At 35.6% G+C, this 27,288-nt stretch overlaps 2 protein-coding genes across 2 annotated transcripts in view; both read right to left on the bottom strand.

Moving 5' to 3' along the window:
• Positions 1–2,007: 2,007 nt before the first annotated feature.
• Positions 2,008–27,288, bottom strand: part of LOC140159992 (retinol dehydrogenase 8-like) — a 29,406-nt gene continuing 4,125 nt past the window's right edge. Inside the window, exons 2-7 of the mRNA XM_072183258.1 lie at positions 5,971–6,252; positions 4,756–4,935; positions 3,946–4,039; positions 3,333–3,506; positions 2,445–2,460; positions 2,008–2,184 (exon numbers count right to left, since the gene is read on the bottom strand). Of these exons, the coding sequence (XP_072039359.1) occupies positions 2,008–2,184; positions 2,445–2,460; positions 3,333–3,506; positions 3,946–4,039; positions 4,756–4,935; positions 5,971–6,235 (906 nt within the window). The 5' untranslated portion in view covers positions 6,236–6,252. The remainder of the gene's footprint in view (positions 2,185–2,444; positions 2,461–3,332; positions 3,507–3,945; positions 4,040–4,755; positions 4,936–5,970; positions 6,253–27,288) is intronic.
• On the bottom strand, positions 15,324–27,139 carry LOC140160687 (retinol dehydrogenase 8-like). Its single transcript, XM_072183975.1, is given in 6 exon segments — positions 15,324–15,782; positions 17,200–17,374; positions 21,078–21,171; positions 25,263–25,442; positions 26,866–27,078; positions 27,081–27,139. Coding segments are annotated over 6 exon segments (888 nt in total). The 5' UTR covers positions 27,130–27,139; the 3' UTR covers positions 15,324–15,605.

Below are 27,288 nucleotides of genomic sequence, written 5' to 3'. Positions count from 1 at the left end.
CGGAAGCGGGCAAAAAACCAAAACAAAACGAACTCTGAAAACCACGGGCGACTTTTCGTAAACTTCGTAATCAGATGAAAAACATGATTTCACTGATCTAAGTATGAAGATTACATTGATGGGTTTGGAACTACCATCTTGGTGAACCCAAAAAGGTTCTGGTCTTTCTTTAGATCTGAGATCAGACCGAAATCTCTGCCCCAAGCAATTTACAGTGGTGATGAGTGTGCCTCCACTGCCACAAGCAAGGCTACAATGTTTAAGAATTATTTTATTCCGTTTTTACCCAGCCTAAGGTAGGGCTAAAACATTACCCTTCCTGATGCGCCAATTTTCCAAAATGAATCCCTTGGCAATATTAAATTTCTTGTTGATAATGTGCTTGACATCCTGAAAAATCTAGATGTTACTAAGGCCGTAAGACCTGAATATAATTTTCTATACAGATGCTAATATGCCTTATCACTAAATTAAACAAATTACACATCCACTGTGGTCTAGTAGCTTTTGTCATGGATATTTGTCTCATATCCCTGTTTTATGAACACCAATTATTATTTTGTAACAGAAAATATATTATACATAATTATACACACATTGCTGGGTTACAAGAGTCAATAAACATCCAATTAACTATAGAGATTGGACTTAGTTTTGTGCAATGTAGTTATATTGAACTTTTTCTGAAGTAAATCGCCTACTGTAGCTTGCTGCATAGTTTTCTATACATATGATAGGCCTTATCACTAAGTAAACAAAGTACACGACCATTATGACCTGCCTAGCTTTTATTAACCAATCAGGTATGTGTATTGTCAGCATGTGATGGCTATAACTGACAAACGTGTTTATAAAAAAGGATACAAATTTTCCTACATTTTTGAGGCCTAATTACTAGCATAAACATCATTAGTTTTGTCTTTTCAACGGAAAGGTCCGATGCAAAATAAAGTTTTTAGGGCCTAGCTGTAATACGGTATGGGCATAATTTATACATGTAGCCTATAGTATTGAAAAATGCACCCCATTTGACATCCACTTATAGGCAAATAAATAAATTATTGTATTACTTTATTAATTTAACGTTAAAAAGTGAGCTGTTGTAAACTGCTTATCCACAAAAATAGCCTGTTAAGTAAAATTTCAAAGTTTTAGGGGCCTGAGCTTTCGATCCTAGCAGGATCTTTATCAAAGGCAGAGTGACAAGACAACACACAAACATGCATATATATATAGGGACATGGACATAAAGGAAAAGGAAATTATTTAATTTGATAACTTATTTATTGATTATAAAATAAAATGACACATAGCTAAAGTGAATCCACTTTCTGTATTTTTTATTTCATTCATAAAATTAGATTCAACAAAATGATTGAAGAGAAAACACACAATACAGACTATAGAATGGAGTAGGTAAGATGTCATGTCCATAGCTTTGCAGGAGTATCGGATTAACATTAAGAAAAATACAGTTTAAAAGTGAGGATTGTAGTGAGTAATCAGTCTTTTTGATTAAATATAAATGTGCTTGCCACTACTATAGTAAACTTTACATTGCGAATTAATATAAAATTATTTTAAAATAAAACAAAATGGGCATCTAAGGCAAGTTTATATAGCCAATTAACTAAAAAGCTGCAGTGTAATTTTTAATATCAATAATAAGCATGGGTAAAAGGCAGAAAAGACAAAAAGACAGAACAATTTGGAGTAATATTATAAAATAGTTGACAGGAAGTTATAGGAGTTAATGTTTTTTGCTGTTTCATTGTACACGTTCTCATCGTTGATGGTTTGGTGGACTGTCATGAAACTTGATGGATGTAAGCATGTTCCTAAAAATGCCTTTCACCCAAACTATTACAAGACCTCTTCTATATACATTGAGGCTCATGACTTTCCCTTTTAAAGGGAATTTTTATTTCTAAACTGTCTAGTTTGTTGTTCATGTCAGGTCTATCAAATTGTCTCATTTCATCACAATTATTATAAGTCAAGAACAGTTCACTCCTTCCATTGTTGTTGCTCAGCAATATTTTGAACAATCGAATCTCCAGAAGGATCAGTATATTTCATCGCTGCCAATCCCCTCATGGCATCTGAGGTGGGATAATGGAGATGAGGTTCTTCAGATATGATGACGTCTTGGATGATGTTTGCTATCTCCGTTCCGGCTTGGGTCTGAAATTTGAAAAAATCAATGTTTATACATATAGGCTGTGTTTGGCTTTCAAGCCTTGCAGATCTCACACCACCAAATCCGAGTCCCATAGAGACATATATGCTAAATTTGCCCTAAGAAAACGTTATTTTTCTTCACAGGAGCGAATCAGTTTTTAGCGACAGCTATGATGGTTGAAATCAGCCACTGACTGATCCCTCTGGCTGGGAAAAAATATAGGTTTACCGTCACACACCGACATCGCCTGGCTAATAATTACTTTCTCTGCAGAGATACTGCAGAGAAATCAATACCCCGGATCGATACACGTGAATGTTCTATGCACGAGTTTGATATGAGACGAAAATCTTTGGATACCGGGATAGAAAATGATGACTATCTCCCGTAAATGATTTCGTATAAAGAAACCAGATATGGTTCCTTGCACTTGAATATATATTTTGAACAGATATGATAGTCGTTAGCTTGTGTCTTGAGAAAGAAGCTTGCGTCTTGAATCAAAAACTGACAATAATTCTGATTTATGTGTGCCGAATTATATAGCGCAGTGTATAGGCCAATCGTGGAAGTAGTCTAAAAGCATATGACCTATTGGCGCGCCATGGTCACTCACACACTAGCGAGGTCAGTCACCGGCCTAATCGGGGCTATTGTCAGTAGCCTTAGTCAGATGTCCTTCGGTCCATTATGCGACTCAAAACTATTAAACAGGTCGATACAAAATGGCCATGCGGTGGATTCAACCTACCATGGCGATTTCTGCCATGAAGATAGCGGGGCGATGACACTGTGCGTCATTATTTTTTACGACTGGCCCTCAAAGTCTACGATATCCGGGAATTACCTAATTTACATGCAAAATCATGTCAATGTTTCTGTAAAGAAGAGGCTGCTTAAAATCATTAAACATTATTCGATCTCTCTCATCTGTGGTACACTTTTTTGTATTTAACATTACTAATCATGACCAATCCAAGTTTTGCCAAAATTATGCAAATTTCTGCTCATTTGAATGCTTACTTTAGCTGTCTATCAGTTTTTCTGAGAATTGAAATTAAGGGCGCACAACCATATAACTCTATTTGGTGTTGTGAAATCTGCAGCTTTATTTTATATCATCAAAAACAACATCGTACTTTATACTTACCATTGACTCCAATCGTTTTTAAATTCAGCATTGGTAAACTTTGACTTGAAATATTGTTTGGTTAACTCGTCCACGCCGGGATCCAGATCTTCAAACCTAAAGCTACCGGTTTTGTTGAGAGCCATGTTATCAACAATTGAAGTACGAACCGGCCCTGGTTCGATCACGCTCACACTAAAATAAATGAAAATTATGAAACTGAACCTTAACCTTTGTCTAATGCCCCTGTCACACATTTATCGCCGGATCGGCCCTACGTACAAGAAACGGGTGTTATATTTTACGATATATTATCTTGTATGATGGTCGGCTTTACACGGGGCTTTGCATCCCAGCTATATATACTTTATAAATCTAATGCTACGTGGGCCTACTTAAAAGTACGTAGCATTTTTTAATAATTTGCCATAAAATTTGTAGGCCTATTTATGCCTATATCCAGAATTTCAAAAATCTAAATTATTTGATATCAGAAGGACATTTCACATTCCTCGTATTCAGAATGCAAATTGGTGTGCTCAGGTCCAAATAAAATACCGTGCAAATATGGGTGACCGAGCCCCTAAGTCTGATACAAATCGGTGTGGATTTTTTCAAATTTACCCGGATTTACCTTATACTGAATTTCTTCAATAATGGTGCAATAGATTCGGAGAAACCTTCAACCGCAAACTTGCTTGATGCGTAAATTGCATTGAATGGCATACCTATAAACGAGTTGCAAAAACGTATGCTAAATTAGCCTTGTTCAAGGCCCCTCTAAGTTTTCCTCCCTCATGACCAGCAGTGCTTGAACCCTATCACTACTTTCGGGCTTGCCAAGTCCGTGAGACCACAGACTCCCGGACCGGGCTCCGGACTTCGGCTACCAATGCCCTCGCCGCGCGCGTATCATGTTGAACGATCGAACTCGGGTTGAGTTTACGAGCCCGCCAGGGAGGAGCAATAAACTGAATCTCGATCGTACATGTAGAATCAAACTGAAATCGGTCGTTCAACAAACATACGCACGGTCATTGGTAGCCGTAGTCCAGTCTGGCCCTCATGGTTTGACGAACCCGGAAGTAGGGTTCAAGTGCTGAGAAACTTAAGCCTTGGGCAAGGCTAATGTTAACTATTGCAAAATATCCACGTCTCAGTTCAGATATAGGGCCCTACAGAACGAAACAATTAAGGTACATGGGGGCAGTTATGTTCACCCCGGCATATCCTAAACACAGACACGAAAACACGGCGCTAGTTGTGTACAAATTAATGGAGCAAACGGCAACTTTTGAACTTACATCTTCCTTGAATTTTTGAATCATCGTGAACGATTTTAGCGAATGAGGTATTTTATGAGCAAAAAGATAGTAATGATAGCCCATAGCCCATAGAGGTCTTAGTGTTCCTTCATTTTGCCTTTAAATTATATTTAGCCTACCTACAAGACCTGCCGCACTGCTAACATTGATGATATGTCCTGATCGTCGAGATTTCATACCAGGAATAACTGCTTGAGTTAATCGAATCAAACCAAATACATTGGTCTCATACACCGCTCTTATTTGATCCATTGGTACTGTTTCCACTACACCCAAGTGCGCTATTCCTGCATTATTTACTGTTTTAAATAAATTATAGAGAGGACATGAAATTAAAGCCTTATACGATGTCCGTCAAATTGTATTTTGGTTATTCTTGGTCAAATATTATAAAATATTATTAGCAACAACTGTCAGGCATGATACCCTTCTTGTCCTTGCTTTCGTTTATTTTTAGTACACTCTCATAAAAGTTTGCCCAACGTTGATATAAAATTGGATGGTTTGAACCCAATACACAAATTTATTGGTCGAGCTATGAGTTTTAAAATATTGGACGAGACGAAGTCGAGTCCAATATTTTTAAACTCATAGCGAGACCAATACATTTTGTATTGGGTGAAAAAACCATCCAATTTTATCATTATTATGTTTTCAGAATCTTTTTTTGGTCAAAAACATGACTTTTGGTCAAAAATGAGATTTTTAGTCAAAAATGTGATGTTTGGTCAAAAATGTGATTTTTGGTCAAAATGTGATGTGTGATTTTTGGTCCAAAATGTGATTTTTGGTCAAAAATGTGATAGTGGTCAAAAATGTGATTTTTGGTCAAAAATGTGATTGTGGTCAAAAATGAGCAATTATTCAAAAAAGAGTTTTGGTAAAAAAATTGTAGAAAACAATTTTGGGGGAAAAAGTGAGCCTATCCAACACAGTCCAAGTTTTGAGTCCAAGTGTTGATTATATTGGACTCTTCAACTCTGTACAAAGTATAGGAAGGAAGATTCTGAGAACATAATAATGGTCAAAGTTGGGTAATGTTTTGCCCAATGTTGGGTAATGTTTTACTTAATATTGGGTTTGGCTGAGGAATTTACACAACATTGGGCAAAACATTACCCATGGGCAAAACATTACCCACATTTGGGCTGTAATCTCCTTAATTAACGTTGGGCAAACTTTTCTGAGAGTGTACGTATCGATGTTCATCCCACCAACGTCAGGAAAGTGCAAATTATAGGAATAGTCTATACAATAGTACATTTTTCGACAGCCCCTGATATCAGTGAAACTTTAGAGCAGTTTGAAACGACATCAGGATTGGTGATTCTTACCTAAAACATCCACCCTTCCTTCTTCTTGATTGATTTTATCAATAAATTCCACGATTGAATTCTCTTTGGTGACATCAAGCTCACGAATAAACAAAGTTTTATACAACGTAGATCCAGCAGCGGTTTCTAGCTGATCTTTCTTGGTCAGATTCCTCATTGTTGCATACACTTTGAAGCGGTTTTCTTTGTCCTTTGCCAAGTGCACAGCAGTTTCCAAACCAATACCAGAGGAACAACCAGTGATGACTACTATCTTAGGTGCCATATTTCCTTGCAGAGATCCTGAAATGAACATTGTTGTGTCGAAGTTTACAAACTTTTGACAGTTAAACTGCAGGAGAGATGTCAAAATTACGCATTGTTTTGTTTTGTTTTTTGACAAAGGAAACTGTCCAAATTTCGTGACACTTATTTTGTAAATTGTAACAGGCACTTTCAAAATTACGAAATTTTGACAATAGGTCTACTCTCCCCAGTGTCAAATTTCGTTAAATAATTCGATAGTGTTCAAATAATAAATTGTCAAAAATTGCGAAACTTTGAGTGTCGAATTTTTGATAACTTAGCTGCGGACTTATTTAAAGAGGCATTTCGTGATCCACAGCATCCCACCCCCCACTTTTCTCAACAAAAAAAAGATTTTTATACCACTGGAAACCCGGCTGGAAACCTTGACTACATATATTTATGTACAAAAAATGTCTTGCAGGTTGATTAAATCTGACATAATTCGTTTAGCAAAAACGAAACGAAATTGCAGAACGAAATTGCAATGCAGTGGCATATGGAGCCGTGTAGTAGACATAACCATGCATATTAACTCGCAAACGCAAACTCGGAATCGACTGAAATTTCGGGAATAAGTTTTTCTCTTGGATATCTACTGAAAAATGTCATAAAAAGAGGATATTAAAGGATCCCGAAATCCTCCTTTAAGCTATAACCTTTAAAATTAACCAAAAGTTTTCGACAGTGTATCCTTCTATTAGTAGGCTAGGCCTACCAGCTTTTTGAACACTCTGAAGGTATCAATGCAATAGGGCCTAACAATTGACGTTATAGGGTAGGCCTACTCGATTATGCGATCGAATGTTTATAATATTAGGGGTGGATGATAAAGGCCATCATCTGTTATTAGTATGCATTCTAAAAGTCGCAGAGAATGTCAGAGGTAATACAATTAAGTTTTGAATCAATTGACATATTGACCCCTTCCCTCCTGTAGCTTCCTGTGTGTATATACCGTATGCCCCCTGCACCTGCAATTATAGGCCTACATAATCCATCGAGTGTGTCCAAAGACACTGAGGTAGTCCGTTTCGTTGCAAAGTATATAGGCCTAATATATAGGCCTACCTATCGTCTGTAGGGCAATCGAGAGAGCCGAAAATCACTAACCTTTCAGATCAGGCAGAAGATTTCGTCATTTAATATTTTGAGGACTGCTTATAGGTCTTCTAGGCCCGCCGATATCCAAAATCCGTATATTGAGCAACACAGGTACCGGCCAGGGCAAGTAGCAGAGTATCTAGTAGCCTACGTTGTGAATAAAATATTATGCACTATTTACACTGAACTTGACGTGATAATTTATCTGAGCATGTCGACATAATATTGATAATAAGTTGAAATGTCAAGATAATTTATCTCGCTAAGTTGGCTAGCACTTAGACGCTTCCGTATGCGCTGAAGGTACTGGAGAGTATCACGTTCACGCCACAAAGGTATAAGCTTATGGGTGCAAATGTCCAGGGGCAAAGGTTGAAATTATAAACAAATACCTTTGTGGTGTAAACGTGACCCTCTCCAGAACTTTCAGCGCACGGTAGGCCTATACCAAACTGACTAAAGTAAATATTTTATAGACAATTGATTACGGTCACTTTTATTTACTTCATACTTAGACAACTTACTTCATCAGGCAACTGACCCGTTGGACTGGTCACGTGTTGCCGGATGAAGTCTGGTGGTTCCAGACGCAACGTAGCAATAGTTGCAAAAAAGTAAGTTCCAGTATTAGATTTAATTCCAAAACTCTGTTTGAAACTACTGGATGACTAAGAACATTCACTCATTAGTATAGTATAAAGAGTCTTAGTCACTTTAACTGGTGAATTAAAACGAGCTACCGTACACATAATCATCCGATTCATCCATATCTTTCGGTTGTTCTTTTTAACCACTTGTTTTACATGATTACTGTAGTCAAAACCATTTGAAACATTAACACCAAGATCATTAATGGCATCAATTTTCTCAAGGGTAATACATGGTAGTAACCTGACATTTTGAGGGATGGAAGTCGAGGTCCTACATCAAACTCCAATCATACAAGGCATTCAAGTTTGTTTGCAGTAGCTTACAATCAGAAGTATTGCTGATATTTTTGTAACACTTGCAATCATCCGCAAAAAGAGCAACATTTGCATGCATGTTTGGCAATGCTTGGCATGTCATTAATAAAACAACAAAGAGCAAAGGTCCCAAGATCGAACCTTGCGGGACACCTGAAATGACAGTCAGAGTTTATCCCATCAACAACCACTTTCTGCTACTGTCCAGTAAGGTAAGCTCTAAACTAGTTCAGGGGGTTGGAATGAATACCAAAGGATTGAAATTTGTGCAAAAGAAGTTTGTGAGAGACGCTGTCGAAAGCTTTTGAAAAATCAAGATTAATCATATCGACTTGCCCAACATTGTCCATAGCAGCAGTAATTTCATGAAAAACGGTAAGAAGTTGAGTAGTGGTTGACCGTCCCTTAATAAAACCAAAAGACAAGTTCACAGATTAGGTGTATAGACGAATCCAACGAGCCCGGTGATGATCAGAATTTAGTCGGCGCACCAAACTGGTGTTGTTACTGCCCATTGGGTGGATTAAAGCCGCTTAAAAAGCGATGTTATGTTGTATCGTATTGTAAACTTTCATCATTCTATTGTCTACGTGTAACACGGGTGATGAAATGCAGTTTAAAATCCCCGCCAAGGACGCATACCCGACGGGGACCCAGCTATGGCTGCCATTGAGGTGTAGGAATGCGTGAAATTGGATTCGTCTATAGTACAAGCTGGAACGGGTAGCTCTTCTGACTACAACTGGCTTTGGTAGCAGTGCCTTCAGATCTGGTGGGCACAAGCTGGTGCGCAACTTGACGTCTTTGATGGAGAGATGTGATGTTCAGCTCTGTAATCACTTCCTCTTCGCTCACACCTATGATTCGAAGAACCTTCCTTTGGATAGAGTGTGATAATCCTAGAGTGGTGGCACTGGCACTCATCTAAGACAGTGAGGCGTATTCCATCACACTGCGAACTTGGGCCTTGTAAGCGGTTGCTCTGCCTCTCACATCAAGTTTGTTTGCAACTCTCCTCAGAATGCCCAGCTTATGTCCCGCCTGCTCTGAATGAGATGTTGGAGATGTGCTTTGTCCAGGTCAGCTTGCTGTCAACAAAGTTCACATATCAGGTGTATAATACTTTGAGCTACTTTGGTCTAACTTTCAATATTCATATCTAACCTACTCTGCACTTATTTGCCAATAAATAAGTGATATGAGGCATAATAATGATACCTGCGTCTTGACTCTGGAAAACAATCTTTTAAAAAAAATCTCATTTTGCATTTAGGTTTTTAATCCGCCTACATGAAACGAATTTGGTTATTACTACGAAGAAAATATCCACTACATTGCATGTTGGCAAAATATCAAATTTGTTGGAATATAATTTTCTATACATATGCTAGATGCCTATACCAAACAGCTTGGTTGGATTCCTCTATCTTGATATTGTCATTGCCTTACATTTTGATGGCTCGAAGGTCACCTTCCATCTGTCTGCCCAGATCCTCATCAGTAACGGCTTCAGGGCTGTCTCAATATGTAATCACGCAAAACAAGATGGAATCATCTGTTTAGAGTTATAGCTGGTTTTCACACTCATCACACAGGTCATCAAAGAAGACAGAGAATAAAAGTGGGCCCAATATTGACCCCTGGGGAACTGATGCATTGAAGGATGAATTACTTTATGACTGGTCAGATATGGCAACTTTGATGGAACGATCTGTCAGATAGCTCCTAATCCAGGTGAGCAGCTTGCCGGATACTCCTTTTGTCACGAGTTATATTCCTTGAAATAAAGTCCAAAGTTACATTATCTGCAACATGGTTTTATTAAGGGACGGTCAACCACTACTCAACTTCTTCCCGTTTTTCATGAAATTACTGCAGCATGGACAATGCTGGGCAAGTCGAAATGATTTATCTTGATTTTCAAAAGCTTTCGACAGCGTCTCTCACAAACTTCTTTGCTTTGGCATAAAATTAAATCCTTTGGTATTCATCCCAACCCCCCTGAACTGGTTTAGAGCTTACCTTACTGGACAGGAGCAGAGAGTGGTTGTTGATGGGAGAAACTCTCTTTGTTCTTTTATTAATGACATGCCAAGCATTGCCAAACATGCACATGCACATCCCCAAGATAGTACTACACCTCCTTGGATTGATTCCGAGGTTAGACATCTTGGAAACAAAAACAAAAAATGCCCGGAAGCGGGCAAAAAAACCAAAACAAAAACGAACTCTGAAAACCACGGGCGACTTTTCGTAAACTTCGTAATCAGATGAAAAACATGATTTCACTGATCTAAGTATGAAGATTACATTGATGGGTTTGGAACTACCATCTTGGTGAACCCAAAAAGGTTCTGGTCTTTTTTTTAGATCTGAGATCAGACCGAAATCTCTGCCCCAAGCAATTTACAGTGGTGATGAGTGTGCCTCCACTGCCACAAGCAAGGCTACACTGTTTAAAAATTATTTTATTCCGTTTTTACCCAGCCTAAGGTAGGGCTAAAACATTACCCTTCCTGATGCGCCAATTTTCCAAAATGAATCCCTTGGCAATATTAAATTTCTTGTTGATAATGTGCTTGACATCCTGAAAAATCTAGATGTTACTAAGGCCGTAAGACCTGAATATAATTTTCTATACAGATGCTAATATGCCTTATCACTAAATTAAACAAATTACACATCCACTGTGGTCTAGTAGCTTTTGTCATGGATATTTGTCTCATATCCCTGTTTTATGAACACCAATTATTATTTTGTAACAGAAAATATATTATACATAATTATACACACATTGCTGGGTTACAAGAGTCAATAAACATCCAATTAACTATAGAGATTGGACTTAGTTTTGTGCAATGTAGTTATATTGAACTTTTTCTGAAGTAAATCGCCTATTGTAGCTTGCTGCATAGTTTTCTATACATATGATAGGCCTTATCACTAAGTAAACAAAGTACACGACCATTATGACCTGCCTAGCTTTTATTAACCAATCAGGTACAGTTAGCAGCCTGCACAACCGATTCTTTTGTTTGGCAAGGCTCACTCAGTCATTTAATGAGGCAATACAAACGATCGAATTTGGTGTTGAAATGAGCTAAATTTTTAGTTACACCTTTTCGATGTAAAATTAATTTTCTCGGCCAAATGAAAAGCAATCATTTTCATTTTTTCAGTAAATGTCAGGAAAAATTGTAGTGCTTGATACTGTATTTTTTCAAATTCTAGTGTTAAACTTAGGCGTGAAATTTAGTCATTTAGTGTAAGATTTTCGATTTTGATAGGCTTGAACTCTGTCCGCGAGCCTTTTTTTGGATCAACCTTTTAGCTTTTCAAAGTAAGATAGTTCGCTAATGAAGGATTTTTCCCAACTTTCTAACGCACATCACCGTGAGCGATATATCATAGTTTTGTCAGAATTTGCGTTTTCATTTCACTATTTTAACTGCTGGCTGACCATTTTTCAAAATCAACGAGTGAAATCTAAGGCTAATACTAGCATTGTGGATCGATATCCCTGGGTTTAATAGGAATACCGGCATGGCTACAGTGTTGCTAGAACTTCAATATAGCAAAGAAATTCCCAGGCCTATAGCGCTCCTACTGATCATGTTTAACCAGAACACTCAATTGGGGATTTGGGCTACCAAATCGCTGGTCGGGCAATTTGCTTTCAATGGAAAATTGACCTGGATAAACAACAAAGGAAATATCGACTATTTCTGTTGGTTGCTCTCGAGATAAAAGTACTGAGTTAGACATTTTCGGAGTATGGAGGAAAAAGGGTAAAATAAAAACGGAAATTCTAACAAAACTATAATATATAGACCCACACGATGTGCTTTACAGAGGTGGGAAATATCTTTCTTTAGCAAACTATATTAGTTTGAGACGCTAAAAAATGAATTCCGTAAAAAGCTCGCGTGCGAACTGAAGGCCTATAAAATCAAAAATATCACACTAAAAGACACAATTTGATGTTTAATTTTAACACCAGGATTTGTAAAAAAAATGTATATCCAAGCACCAAGTTTTTAACTGACATTACTGAAGAAAAAAAAATATTGCTTTATATTTGACCGAGAAAATTAATTTCATAGCAAAAAGGTGTATCTCTGAATTGTGCTGATTTTAACATGTATCGATCGACTTTCAGCGCGACTAAGCATTTCTAAAGAATCGGTTGTCCAGGCTGCTAACTGGGTATGTGCCCAGCAAACACAAAAACGTTTTAAAAACGTTTTAATTAAGTTATATTTTGGCTTTTGGTTTAGGTAAAAACGTTTTAATAACATTAAAATGTCGGGTTATATAAAGGTCATGATAATGTTTTAAAACGTTTTGTATGAAAACACACTACAACAATATTTTAAATGTTTTCAAAAATGTTATTGTAAACTATTTTTGCAAACATTTTTGCCAAATATTGTGTCAATACTTAAATAACATTATGTTAAAATATTTGAACCCAGCAAACACAGAAATGTTCTTAAAATGTTTTTTCAAAACCTTTTAATAACATTTAAATGTCGGGTTATATAAAGGTCATGAAAACGTTTTTAAAACGTTATTGAAAATATCTTGGGCAAACATTTTTCGCAAAATATTTTTTCAACCCCAAAATAACATTCTGTTTAGAATGTTTTGTATCAAGTTTTCAAGAATGTTTTTGGAATGTTATTAAAACGTTTTTATACCCTTTATATAACCCGACATTTAAACGTTTTCTGTAAAACATTTTTGTTTGCTGAGCAGTAGATTATCAAAAAATGTTTTTTAAGTTTATGAAAACGTTTTATACTCTTAATATACCCTTTATATAACCCGACATTTAAACGTTTTCTGATATAACCTTTTGCGAATGATGTCGAAAACGTTTTGTGTTTGCTGGGTGTATTGTCAGCATGTGATGGCTATAACTGGCAAACGTGTTTATAAAAAAGGATACAAATTTCCTACACTGAACAGTCTCACTGCAAGATTAAATGGGCTAAATAGTCCTTATCGTGTGGGGCAGATACGGGATATAATGAACCAGACATGACGCCATGATAGCGGGCTTTATTAGTCTTTTTACATTACCTTGTATATATTTTCATTATACAATATGATATAATGAGTAATAAACATCTCAAAAAAGTAATTAGCCCCCCTTAGATAATGATTATTATTCAAAAACGGGCGATTGTATATCAAATTTGTAAAATGCGTTCGAAGCAGAATTTATTTCTGCACATTTTAACATCTCATTTGCAGCAATTGACTAAATATTGACGTCACAGCGTACCGTACATTTAAATCAATGTAACCCAAGATTTGAAAGTTGCAGTATATTGTATTGAGTTTGTATTCAGTATATGGAAGGAAATATGTGTTATGATATTTTGAGTGTTTTTGTATTGTATGCAAGTGCAACTTTCAAATCTGGACCTCACTACATTAAATTGACCCGTGTTTTATTGTTTTCTGGGCTATCGTATCAAGTGAGGTGTCAAAATGCGCAGAAATAAATTCTGCTTCCAACGAATTTGACATATTTGTAATACATAGTCCCTTTTTGAATAATGGCCATTATTTAAGGGGGTTAGTTACTTTTTTGAGATGTTTATTTAGCACATCTTAAGTACCTGGATATCGGATGACTACAATATTTAAAAAAAAATGTATGCGCAGATGATGTTCGCGCGCATACCTTTCGCTGATGGGTTAGGTTAAATCAGTCAAATTTAATTTAGTTTTTACAAAATCAGACTGATATAAATGATAATAAATATTGAATGGCTTATTTCGATAGAAAAACATTGCACTCGTCTTAAGGGATCTAGAATGAGCGTTTATGGCGTTTCGACAGTATTTTTTGCGGGACATGAGAGCACCTCAGACGTATCGAATTGCATTCTGAGTACGAAGCATGTCTTTCTGATATCAAATAATTTTCATTTTTTGAAATTCACGATATAATACAAATTTTATGACAAATTATTAAAATTTGAAAATGATATATAACAGTCCTCGAAATAAATTTTATAAATCTAATGATATATTCTTAAAGTGTATGTAGCTGGGAGGAAAAGCCGACGATCAATTGAAAATTTTGACCTTTTATATTGAAGATATGGATTTTTTTTCCCAAAAGAGACCTTTTTTTTTTTTTTGGTGTTTTGGAAAAAAATCCATATCTTCAATATGAAAGGTCAAAATTTTCAATTGATCGTCGGCTTTTCATCCCACCTACATACACTTTAAGTATAAATCATCAGATTTATAAAGTTTACTTCAAGTACTGTTAAATATCAAAAATATCAATTTTAATGATTTGCCATAAAATGTGTATTACATTGCGAATTTCAAAAATCAAAATTATTTGATATCATCAGGACATTCTTCGTATTCAGAATGCAATTCGATATGTCTGATGTGCTCTAATATCCCACAATAAATACTGTCCAAACGTTCATACCCCTTCCCTTAAGACTCGTGCAATATTTTTCTGTCTCGTGCAACATATTCTTGTATCACACTCAAAGCCATTCAATATTATATATATATAATTTCACAAACAAAACAAATTACCGACATTCCAGGTACTTATCAATGTAAAATTACAGAAAGCGATCGAACAGTGGCATTGTCTTTTCGTTGTCTTTTTGGGGCGCCCGCTACGGCGGGCCCCTTATTTGGCTTGACTTTGCAAAACGATTCTAATTTCGGTCTTGCTAGATTTACTTCGCAACTGTTTTGCTTAAAAGTATGCCCATCTTAGAAATAATTTTTTTTAAATATTTTTTATAAAAATTGTCAGTGCAATATTACCGTCTGTTTAAATGAATGAAATGAAAGGTACTAGTACTTTGTAAAAGCAAAATAATTATTCTTGTCTTCTATACTATCAATTATAACAGTCTTACCCCTGCTGCTTAACGAAAGCAATATTCAATATCCAATGCAATACCCTCACTACAAATGAAAACTCCCCCCACCCACATGATCACAAATTGACACGGAAGCTTCATACCATTTATTTCAATAGAATTAAATTCAATCCAAAACGATCCTGTCATACACCTCCCCCAAACACATATCCTTTGCATCTTCCCCTCTTCCCTAGAAAAAACAATCATTCTAATGCCAAATCTAAACACCGTGGAAATCACCACGTTCATGACCAAGCTCACATTGGGCGCCCCGATTCCTATTTTAAAGGAATTTTTTTTTCATTTTAAACTGGCTAGTTTGTTGTTCATGACGGGTCTATAAAATCGTCATGTCACGAACAATTCAATCCTTCCATTGTTGTTGCTTAATAATATTTTGAACAATCGAATCTCCAGAAGGATCAGTATATTTCATTGCAGCCAATCCCCTCATGGCATCTGAGGTAGGATAACGGAAATGAGGTTCTTCAAATAAGATGACGTCTTGGATGATGTTCGCTATCTCCGTTCCGTCTTGCGTCTGAAATTTGAAAAATCAATGTTTAGGCTCTGTTTGGCTGGCAAGCCAGTGCATATGCAGTTTTATTTTAATATAGGGCATATAGGTCTGTTTGGTGCTGTCACCCCTTTATAGGCCTAGTAACAGTAAATGATACCCGCAAAAATAGAGCACCTGGTGGATTTGTTTGAAAATCTACAAAAAGTGGTCGTCATCATCATCAACATTACCATAATCATCATCAATATCATCGACATCATCATCAACATTATCATCAACACATCATCATCAACATCATCATCAACAACAACAACAACAACAACAACAACAACAACAACAACAACAACAACAACAACAACAACAACAACAACAACAACAACAACAACAACAACAACAACAACAACGACATCATCATCATCATCATCAACCACCAACATTATCATCATCATCCTCAACAACAACAACAACAACAACAACAACAACAACAACAACAACAACATCATCATCATCATCATCATGCCAACATCATCATCATCAACATCATCATCATCAACATCATAATCATCAACATCATAATCATCAACATCATAATCATCAACATCATAATCATCAACATCATAATCATCAACATCATAATCATCAACATCATAATCATCATCATCAACAACAACAACAACAACAAAATAACAACAACAACGTCCCAGCAAACACAAAAACGTTTTAAAAACGTTTTAAATAAGTTATATTTTGGCTTTTGGTTTAGGTAAAAACGTTTTAATAACATTAAAATGTCGGGTTATATAAAGGTCATGAAAACGTTTTAAAACGTTTTGTATGAAAACACACTACAGCAATATTTTTAAATGTTTTCAAAAAATGTTATTGTAAACTATATTTGCAAACATTTTTGCCAAATATTGTGCCAATATTTAAATAACATTATGTTAAAATGTTTGAACCCAGCAAACACAGAAATGTTCTTAAAATGTTTTTTCAAAACCTTTTAATAACATTTAAATGTCGGGTTATATAAAGGTCATGAAAACGTTTTTAAAACGTTATTGAAAATATTTTGGGCAAACATTTTTCGCAAAATATTTTTTCAACCCCAAAATAACATTCTGTTTAGAATGTTTTGTATCAAGTTTTCAAGAATGTTTTTAGAATGTTATTAAAACGTTTTTATACCCTTTATATAACCCGACATTTAAACGTTTTCGGTAAAACATTTTTGTTTGCTGAGCAGTAGATTATTAAAAATGTTTTTTAAGGTTATGAAAACGTTTTATACTCTAAATATACCCTTTATATAACCCGACATTTAAACGTTTTCTGACAACCTTTTATAACCTTTTGCGAATGATGTCGAAAACGTTTTGTGTTTGCTGGGGTGGTCGTCCGACGTCGAATTCAAGACTTTACACATAGGCCTACTTACTATTGACTCTATATGGTATCTAAATTCAGCACTGGTAAAAGTTGACTTGAAATATTGTTTGGTTAACTCGTCCACGCCGGGATCCAGATCTTCAAACCTGAAGCTACCGGTTTTGTTGAGAGCCATGTTAGCAATAGCTGAAGTACGAACCGGCCCTGGTTCGATCACGCTCACACTAAAATAAATGAAAATTATAAAACTGATCCGTAACCTAAGTTTGTCTACTGCCCCTGTCACACTACGTACAGGAAACGGATGTTATTTTAATAAATCCGTTATTGTTCATCAATGTTAATTTGTTTAATGCAATGGCGTAGCTGCCGGGGGAGGGGGGCAATTTCCCCTGGCAAAAATTGCATATTTTGGCCCCCTTAGAGCAGGGAAAAAAGGAAAAAGAAGGGAGGGAAAGGAAAGAGAATAGGGAGAGAAAGAGGGAGAGAAGAGGAGGGTGACGGAGAGATAGATAGCTCGAGAGAGGGAATCTTTTAAATATAGGTGTAGTTCCATACGATTATTAACAAATCATGTTGTATACCCGTACTGTTTTCTTGAGCCTTTTAGAGCGTTTTATTTAAAAGGCGCTCCAAGAATCGCTTGCTTCCCCCTCTCAGTTTACCAAAATTACTTGCACCCCCCCCCCCGTTTTTTGGCTCGCCACAAATTTCTTGCAACGCCCCACCAGGGCTCGTAATTATTGCACAGCCCCTTACTCAGGAATCATGAAAACACTTTTAAATGGGAAATGAATTTTACCGCTTGGATGAAGTTACGATGAGAATTGGCTTGAAACGTGTTTCCCGCGAATCACGAATGAGCCCATGACCCTTTTATGTAGAAATATTTACCTTTATTATGGGCAATCAGTGTAACTGTAAAGTTTTTCACCCTTGCACATCATGACATTTCATGAAACAAGACCACAATAAAAAAGACGAGGAAAAAGTCGAGGAATCAATAATTTGATAAATAGGTAAATTTTCACGGGAAAATTGTCTGGACACGTGACCAATGCGTATCAATGTGAGTGTAACCTCGAGCTTGATCTCTGACCCCGGCGGTGACCTCGCTATTCAAGTCTTAGTAATTTTGAATTGGAACAGTATTTTTGACCGCAATTTTGACAGAAATTTGTGCATTGCAAATTTATTAAATATTATGTAATCTTAATTTCTTCACAATTGCAATATCATCAAAACGTAATTTCAAAAATATCTATCTACGGAAAAAAATATTTATCTACGGAAACTCTTACCATAATATTATTAACTTGCGACAAGTAACTTATTTTGCATCAAAGGAGGAATTCTTCCTATTCAAATACATTGGAAGAACACCCGCTGTGCTCGGGGTCACATTCCATAATGCTAATATGTCTGCGCCCATGGGTGTCACGTGTCCAGAAAATTTTCCCGTTAAAATTTACCTATTAATTCTGACTGCCATATCTGCCCCGTGTCCCTCCATAGGTGTAAATCCGTGGTGGTCCATGCATGCAGTCATCCATCAATGTTATGCAAATGAATGTTTTTCACCAAATTTAGGCTATTTTAAGTCGACAAAGGCAACTTTTCGCGCACATTTTGTCCCCTTCCCGGGGCCCCCTTCAATGTTCATATTTGTTCATTTTAGCTTGAAACTCCGCGCAGAGCATGTTCCATGAAATTCAATCTGGAAGCGAGGCACTGCTTACAAATTGCTAATTTTTACGCGCTTCGCGCCCATTTGTCTTGTTCAAATATTTGTTTATTTTAGCTTGAAATTGGGCAATTTTTCTGCACTTCCCATAAAATTTGTTCCAAGAAACTTAAACTGGGAGCAAAACACGCTAATTTCACATTGTATTTCTTTGCGCGGTTCACGCGCATTTGTCTCGTTCAATGTTCATATTTGATCATTTAGCTTTAAATTGGCAAATCGCAGAATCTTTTCGAGAAACTTAATCTGGGAGCTAAACACGCTAATTTCAAATTGTATTTTTTGCGCGCTTCACCCGCATTTGTCTCGTTCAATGTTCATATTTGATCATTTAGCTTTAAATTGGCAAATCGCAGAATCTTTTCGAGAAACTTAATCTGGGAGCTAAACACGCTAATTTCAAATTGTATTTTTTGCGCGCTTCACGCGCATTTATCTCGTTCAATGTTCATATTTGATCATTTAGCTTTAAATTGGCAAATTGCAGAATCTTTTCGAGAAACTTAATCTGGGAGCTAAACACGCTAATTTCAAATTGTATTTTTTGCGCGCTTCACGCACATTTGTCTCGTTCAATGTTAATATTTGATCATTTAGCTTTAAATTGGCAAATCGCAGAATCTTTTCAAGAAACTTAATCTGGGAGCTAAACACGCTAATTCCTCCACTTCATAATGTTTTCATTAATTTTATCTCACCATATAAAGAAATTTACGCCACCCCCTTAAGTGATAAAGGCCCGCACGTCATCGCTAAAAAAAAAAGGGGGGGGTAATGATATTATCTATATTGATTGTGATACTCATATTGTCATGATAACTTATTCATTCATTCATTCATTCATTTTATTTATCATCATCAATACATACATGATCAGCATAACAGAAATAAACAATGTTGAAAATAATGATGTGATGAGGTAGATGCATTACAAAGCCAAAGGCCTGAAAGACAATGCATCACCTTTGCATTAAATAATATATAAGTTTAGATATTTACACAAGAAAGAAAAAAATCAGTAAAAAAAAACAGAAAAAAAAAAAACAACACGGAACCCATCTTGAATATCACTTATATACATTAACCAGGCAAATTAATGCAAAGTTTTTTGTGTTTTTTTAAGTGTTTATAAGTAACAACTTCAGTAACTTGTACAATAGAGTAAAAACAGAAATATTACATGTATGCGATAATCAAGAGTTAGTATTTCTTAATACCGGTACTATTTCTTAATACCGGTACTTTGTGATACCTGATGATTTTTATAAAATCATTATTGTATAATATTATTTATAAAATCATTATTGTATAATATCAATTATAAAATCATTATTGTATATATTAATTTAAGCAATATTATTGATATTAATTCAAGCATTATTATTTTTGGCATTACTAGTATTACCATTATTTTTCATACTATCACCACTGTCATGACTATTATAAAAAAATTAATATTTCTTTTATTGTTTTCATTATCATTAATATTTACTATTATTATAAATAGTAATGGTAGTGGTGGTTGTTGTGTGTAATTGAAATATTTCTATATGTGCAATCATTGTACGATTTTGTTCATAAATATTTTTGTATTATTTTAAGATGTGTGATTATGTGAAAATAAAATAATCTGAATCTGAAGCTGTTTCAAACGTGGGGTGTCAAGCTTGTTTTAGGAGTCGACTTGTTCTACTCATTTTTTTGTATCAAAGTGAATTGAAGTAGGTCTATTCACTTTCTTTACTTAAAAATGTTAAATGATATTTACATTTTCACTAATAAAAATTATGTTGGGAGCATGAATAAGGCAAATTTCTAATTAATTCCAGACCGAAAATTAATCAAAATTGGAAACTTGATGGTAGGCAATTTAAATCGGAAAAATGATGGTCGGCTTTACACGGGGCTTTGCATCCCAGCTATACACTTTATACATCTAATGCTACGTGGGCCTACTTAAAAGAACGTATATAGCATTTTTTAATAATTTGCCATAAAATTTGTAGGCATATTATATCCCGAATTAAAAAAATCCAAATTATTTGATATCCGAAGGACATTTGATCGTATTCAGAATGTAATTTGGTGTGTCTGATGTGCTCTCAGGTCGCACAAAAATACTGTGCAAAGGTGGGTGATCGAGCCCTTAAGTCTGATACAATTCAAAATTTATCCGGATTTACCTTATATTAAATTTCTTCAATAATGGTGCAATAGATTCGGAGAAACCTTCCACTGCAAACTTGCTTGATGCGTAAATTGCATTGAATGGCATACCTATAAAAGTGTACAAGAAGTAAACGAGTTGGGAAAACGTATATGGTCGAATCCAACGAAAAGTGTACACGGCATGTTCAGGGCCATAACTTAAAAGTATTAATCAATTGGCATTCATTTATGTATTGTGTTTATTCGCCTTGATCATACACTTCGCGCCATATATAATAAGACTCCCTTCTGTGAAAACTTAGACACAGAGACCCCAAAACATGCTATTTTTACCCATTTTTCAAAATATTTCTTAAAGTATTTTTAAAACGTCTAAATCAGTTATGAAAAGAAGTCATTGGATTGAATCTAAATTGATTTCCTGAAAGGCGTGTATTTAAAGATTGCCTGTTCAATTTTTCACATATTTGTACATAATTATGAATTTTTGTGATCATTTTTTGAGTGGTATTTTTTACATTACCTACGAATACAATTTTTCATAGCACTAGATATATCTTTAAAAATGAAAATCACTAATAAATGCGCAATTGATACAAGCTTTGATATGTCCAATACTGAAATGCATTGCATTCGGGCATCTTTATTATTGTGTTTAGCTGCCAGAAATTCTAAATGGCACAAAGGTAGGTTTGGTAAAAAATATGCATTACCTCCGAATACATGTTAAAAGCTGTGTCATTTCCACAAAGTGAGAGAATAGTAAACAACAGTTAAGCAATAGGTGCAGGGTAATACACTCTTTATTTCTACCAAGTTTCAATAGCCTGCGTTTAAATATTTCTGAGATGTCAACAATAAAAGCAAGTATTCGTAGGTAAATTTCGGTAACCGAATGTTACCTACGAATACAATTTGACATCATGACAGTATTGTGAAACACCGCCATTCATGCCAATGCCCATATTGGTACATAACGAAGGCCTGTATGTTTGCTATCAAATAATATGTCAATGAAAGTTGCGAATTCACATACATGCCCACCATGCAAAACTGAATACGGCTTAATTGTTGAAAAATATGTACTGAAATAAACGACGGTCTGCTCATTTGAAAGAAAAATCAGATTCAAAGAAGATTAGAAGGGATAAATACTTGGATTTGTCAACTGTCATGTGTGCTTCATTTTAAATGTTTACCGACCTTCTGGTGTCTGAGTAATTTGTGTCCAAATTGATTTATTCGAAGGTAACTTTTGACGTTTTCGCTAAGGTTACCTACGAATACCATGGAAAAACGACTGTTCTCATTGTCTCATGATCTAGACAACATAATGATGGACCCTGGTATAAAGCTAATTGTATTTGCCCTCAAACGAAAGGCCACAAGACGTAACTGACTCCAAGATGGACTTCACAAGTCTGCAATAACGGTTTTAAGCGAGTTGTGTGCAATTAAGCAAATTAAAGTCACTTTAGTGCCTTTGTTTCTTACTTCAATACTCTTTCAACCGCTGTGAAACGACATTATTAATACATGATAGGGTCTAAAGTATCAATAAACGCACATAAAGAAAATGATACATTCAAAGTGCTTTATAAAATGAAGTTTTGATTGGGATATCCACCAAAAGTCTAATTCTTACCTACAAATACTGAAATGTTACTTACGAATACAGCATAATACATGACATGTGTAATGAAGTGTCGCTACCAATGGAAATTAATTGTCAAAAATTTAAGCGGTACCCCAGGACACTATTATTACCCATATACGGATTCATTCAACAATTATTTATTATGTAAAATTGCTGATTAACTACTTGTATATCAAAATGAAGTGGTCAAAATCTTGCTAAAAGCATCAAAAAATTTTGATCTAAGGTAATAGCATTTATTCATTTGGACGTACCATCTGAAAGAGATCTAAAACTACCATTTTATTAATTCATTACCATAATAGCAAACTTTAAACCTCTAAACTCAATATAGATATTGTTAAATCGCTCATGTTACCTACGAATACCCGGGTTTGTTCACCTTTTCATTGTATAAAGCGTTAGGTGTATGCTTATAATTCCTAATATTCTTGAAAACATATATCCTACTCGTTCTTATACAATGTGTAAATTGATTCATACTCATTTGATAAATAAAATACAGAAACTGACCTAAACTTCATTTTCAAAAATAAACTAGCATAAATTGACTAAGATCATATTGATCGCGTTATAAAAATAAAAACAAATATTTTCTGGTTGAGCTAGCATTTTCCTGACACCCTGTGGTCTACATTACACGAAAAAAAAGCATCAATGGGAATATTCCATTTGTTTTAGGTTGATTAGTATTGCGATAGTGAAAGCATCCTAGTGGTATTCGTAGGTAACATTGGGTTTTGATATCTCATTTACTATCACACGTCCTGGATTTATTTTTCAAGATTAGTAATGGCACTTTTGGTTCCTATAAGGCCAATATGTCATCAATCAATGGGCAAAAGGAAAACATTGTGGAGACATTTTTATTTCGGACTTTTATTTTTGGCCCGTGGACACTTTTGGTTGGATTCGACCATATGTTAATGCTCTGCGTGCTTCAATGGAAAAAGTTCAAGTTTTGAAATATTTTCTCAAAATATCAAGAGCTATCTTAAGAACTACTGAATCAATACTAGGCTTGTTTGTACTCATTTTGTTGCATTTTTCATGCTAATTCCAAATATGGTCATGAAAATTTACATTTCTGAAATTTTTGAATTTTTAAATTTTTTTTAAAACTTGTCGTCTGTGCAGTCGACACCCGCGTGAAGAGAGTTAAAGGGGGTCTCCGGCAATTACAGCATTATGTCTTATTTTAGAAAAATAATTATTAAGCACGAATCACATGGTTTTATTTAAAACAAACTCATGTTGACCATAAAAACGAAAAAAAAACCAGTCGGCTCTCAACACGCGATAGTCAAAATTCCCGCGCCGAAATTGTCTAAGTGCAATGACGTAATGGTTATTTGTGTCAGTTCAATTGTCGTCAGCCCTCTTTGTAATTCTGGGACGTCATTGCGCTCGACAATTTCGGCGACCGGGAATTTTGAATATCGCGTGTTGAGAGACGGTGTTTTTATTCGTTTTTTATGGTGACTATGTTGTTATTACCGGAGTTTTCCTGGCGAAATAAACCTTTTGGACCACACTGTAGACCGGGACTGTAGAATCCACGGTCATTGGTAGCCGTAGTCTCTGGCCCTCATGATTTTGGCGAGCCCGAAAGTTGTGATAGGGTTCAAGTGCTAAGAAACTTAAGCTTTGGACAAGGCTAAATAATATGTATATCTAATATAGGCCTACATAATAGTATAACCCTGTACCGTGTACCAACCCCCTAAGATACAGTTTTATCCGTCATAAAAAAACCGCACGCGTTTACAATGTTTACACCCGAACGACCTAAGCTAATCGTAGATCCACTGTTTGCGCTCATTTTAGTGATAACATTTTTACACCAGCACATTACCCGGGGGTAGGACTGGCAAAGATGACCATAGAGTAGAGGGACGATGGTGAGGCTCCAATGATTTTCATTTCGCTCTTGTGAAATAATTACAAGAGATGCTGACCTTTTACTTGTTATGTTATGTGGAAATATTCATTTCCTTTTATATTCAGGAGAAAATTCAGCGAAATCGCATTTTTTGCATGGGCGTCCTCACATTATGACGTCATAGCGACATTATGTGGGGAATGTTTGTACTTATTTTGATATCAACGGTATATGACGTTTATAATTGAAAATTAGGGGGGTTGCAACAACCGCGCCAATAGTAGTCTGTGTTACAAAACATGGCTCAGTACTGAGTTCTACGGTTAATGCACTAGAGAAATACCGATAGGCTAATGCAATGAAAACCCTGTATATCGTAAACAAAGACAAATAATGTCAAAATCTAAAACCCAGGGAAGTAACGAAATCAAAAGTTGCACATTTATGTTCTAATCAATGGAAAGCACGACACTTGTTGTGTACAAATTAATATGCAATGGAGCAAACTGCAACTTTTGAATTTACATCTTCCCTGGGTTTTTGGATCATCGTGTTTTTATTACTTGAACGATTAAAACGAGGTCTTAAATATGAGCTAAAAATGCCAATGACAGCGGTCTTAGTGTTCCTTCATTTACCTTTAAATTATATTTAGCCTACCTACAAGACCTGACGAACTGCTGACGTTGATGATATGTCCTGATCGTCGAGATTTCATACCAGGAATAACTGCTTGAGTTAATCGAATCAAACCAAATACATTGGTCTCGTAAACCTTTCTTATTTGGTCCATTGGTACTGTTTCCACTACACCCAAGTGCGCTATTCCTGCATTATTTACTGTATAAAGAAAATATAGAGAGAATGACATGAAATTAAAGCCTTAATATACGATGTCCGTCAAATTGTATTTTGGTTATTCTTGGTCAAATATTATAAAATATTATTAGTAACAACTGCTATCAGGAAAGTTTTTTGGTCATTTTAAGGTTACCATATGAGGTTTTCATGCCTTGCTACCAGAGAGGCGTAAAGTTAATAAAAGAAACAGCCATGCAGAGAATATCGATATACATATTCTGAGACATGAAACTTGGCGTAATTCGTGTGTCATCCTGGGGGAAGGTGGATAGGGGTGAGGGGGAGGCACTGGGCCTGATGCTGAGAGAGGGGGCACAAGCCGTTTTTCGGCAATTTTCCTATGGGATTTTCTAAATTTTAAAATCTATTGACATTTCAGCCACCGTCTGGAAAATGTGTTACATGTGATGAAATAAATCTATGTTGCTCACCCTACTTGAGAAATGAAGAAAAAATGAGAAAAAGAGCAAAAGAAATAAATTCAACCACACGGGGACTCGAACCGACTAAAATTGATTCATATCACCATTCGGCTACGCATCAACTTTAGCAATTGTTTGATCTCAAAGCGGCTATATAATTATAATTTGATGCAATAAAGTGATTATGAGTAAGGCACTTTATCTCGATTACTCCTCTTCACCCAGGTGTATAAATGGGTACCGGCATTCTTAAATGCTGCAGGGAAGGTAACATACTCGCTGTAGTGGAGGTGTAGCGATCTCCCTATAGCAACATTTACATGGAGGAGTCTGGCCCAATCGCCAATGAAAGAGAGATGGACACGCCGATCACTGTTTATATGCAGGATCGCCTCCTTTACCTTTACCTCTTTACCTGGATAAACATGAAAGCTACATCCAACGCACCAACATTTCTCTCATTGGAATACCGTAGGCCTATATAATTGCTGAGAGAATACTTGATTTTAGAGAACAAGTTTATACGTCTTTTATACGTTTTTTATATCTGTTGTCCTAAAAACGGAATGAATTTGGCTGAATCCAATTAGCTGTAAGTTTGGACATGTAAGTTTACAAATATGCCAAAATATCACACTCTAAATTTTATGGATTTAAAATAAACCATAAGGGATTGTAGGGGCCTATCAAGTGTTGGATTTAAAATTAAATCGTACAGGTTTTGAATTGAAATCTTTAAATCTATAAGATTAATTTTAATTGATTGGTCCCTAATTGCAACCTTGAGGATTTATTTTATTTATTTATTTATTTATACTTGCTTTCGTTTGTTTTTAATACGTAATATCGATGTTCATCCCACCAACGGCAGGAAAGTGCAAACTATAGGAATGGTCTATGGTAGTACATTTTTGGACAACCCATAATATCAGTGAAACTTTTGAGCAGTTTGAAACGACATCAAGATTGATGATTCTTACCTAAAACATCCACCCTTCCTTCCTCTTGATTGATTTTATCAATAAATTCCACAATTGAATTCTCTTTGGTGACATCAAGCTCACGAATAAACAAAGTTTTATCCAGCGTAGATCCAGCAGCGGTTTCTAGCTGATCTTTCTTGGTCAGATTCCTCATTGTTGCATACACTTTGAAGCGGTTTTCTTTGTCCTTTGCCAAGTGCACAGCAGTTTCAGACCAATACCAGAGGAACAACCAGTGATGACTACTATCTTAGGTGCCATATTTAATTCCTTGCAGAGATCCTGAAATGAACATTGTTGTGTCGAAGTTTACAAACTTTTGACAGTTCAACTGAAGGAGAGGTGTCAAAATTACGCATTGTCTCGTTTTGTTTTTTGACAAAGGAAACTGTCCAAATTTCGTGACACTTTTCTTTTGTA

This window comes from Amphiura filiformis, chromosome 9 (assembly GCF_039555335.1).
Source record: "Amphiura filiformis chromosome 9, Afil_fr2py, whole genome shotgun sequence".
In the NCBI taxonomy this organism is placed as follows: Eukaryota; Metazoa; Echinodermata; class Ophiuroidea; order Amphilepidida; family Amphiuridae; genus Amphiura; species Amphiura filiformis.
The sequence above is the reverse complement of the archived record's forward strand: the minus strand, read 5'-3'. Positions and strand labels throughout refer to the sequence as shown.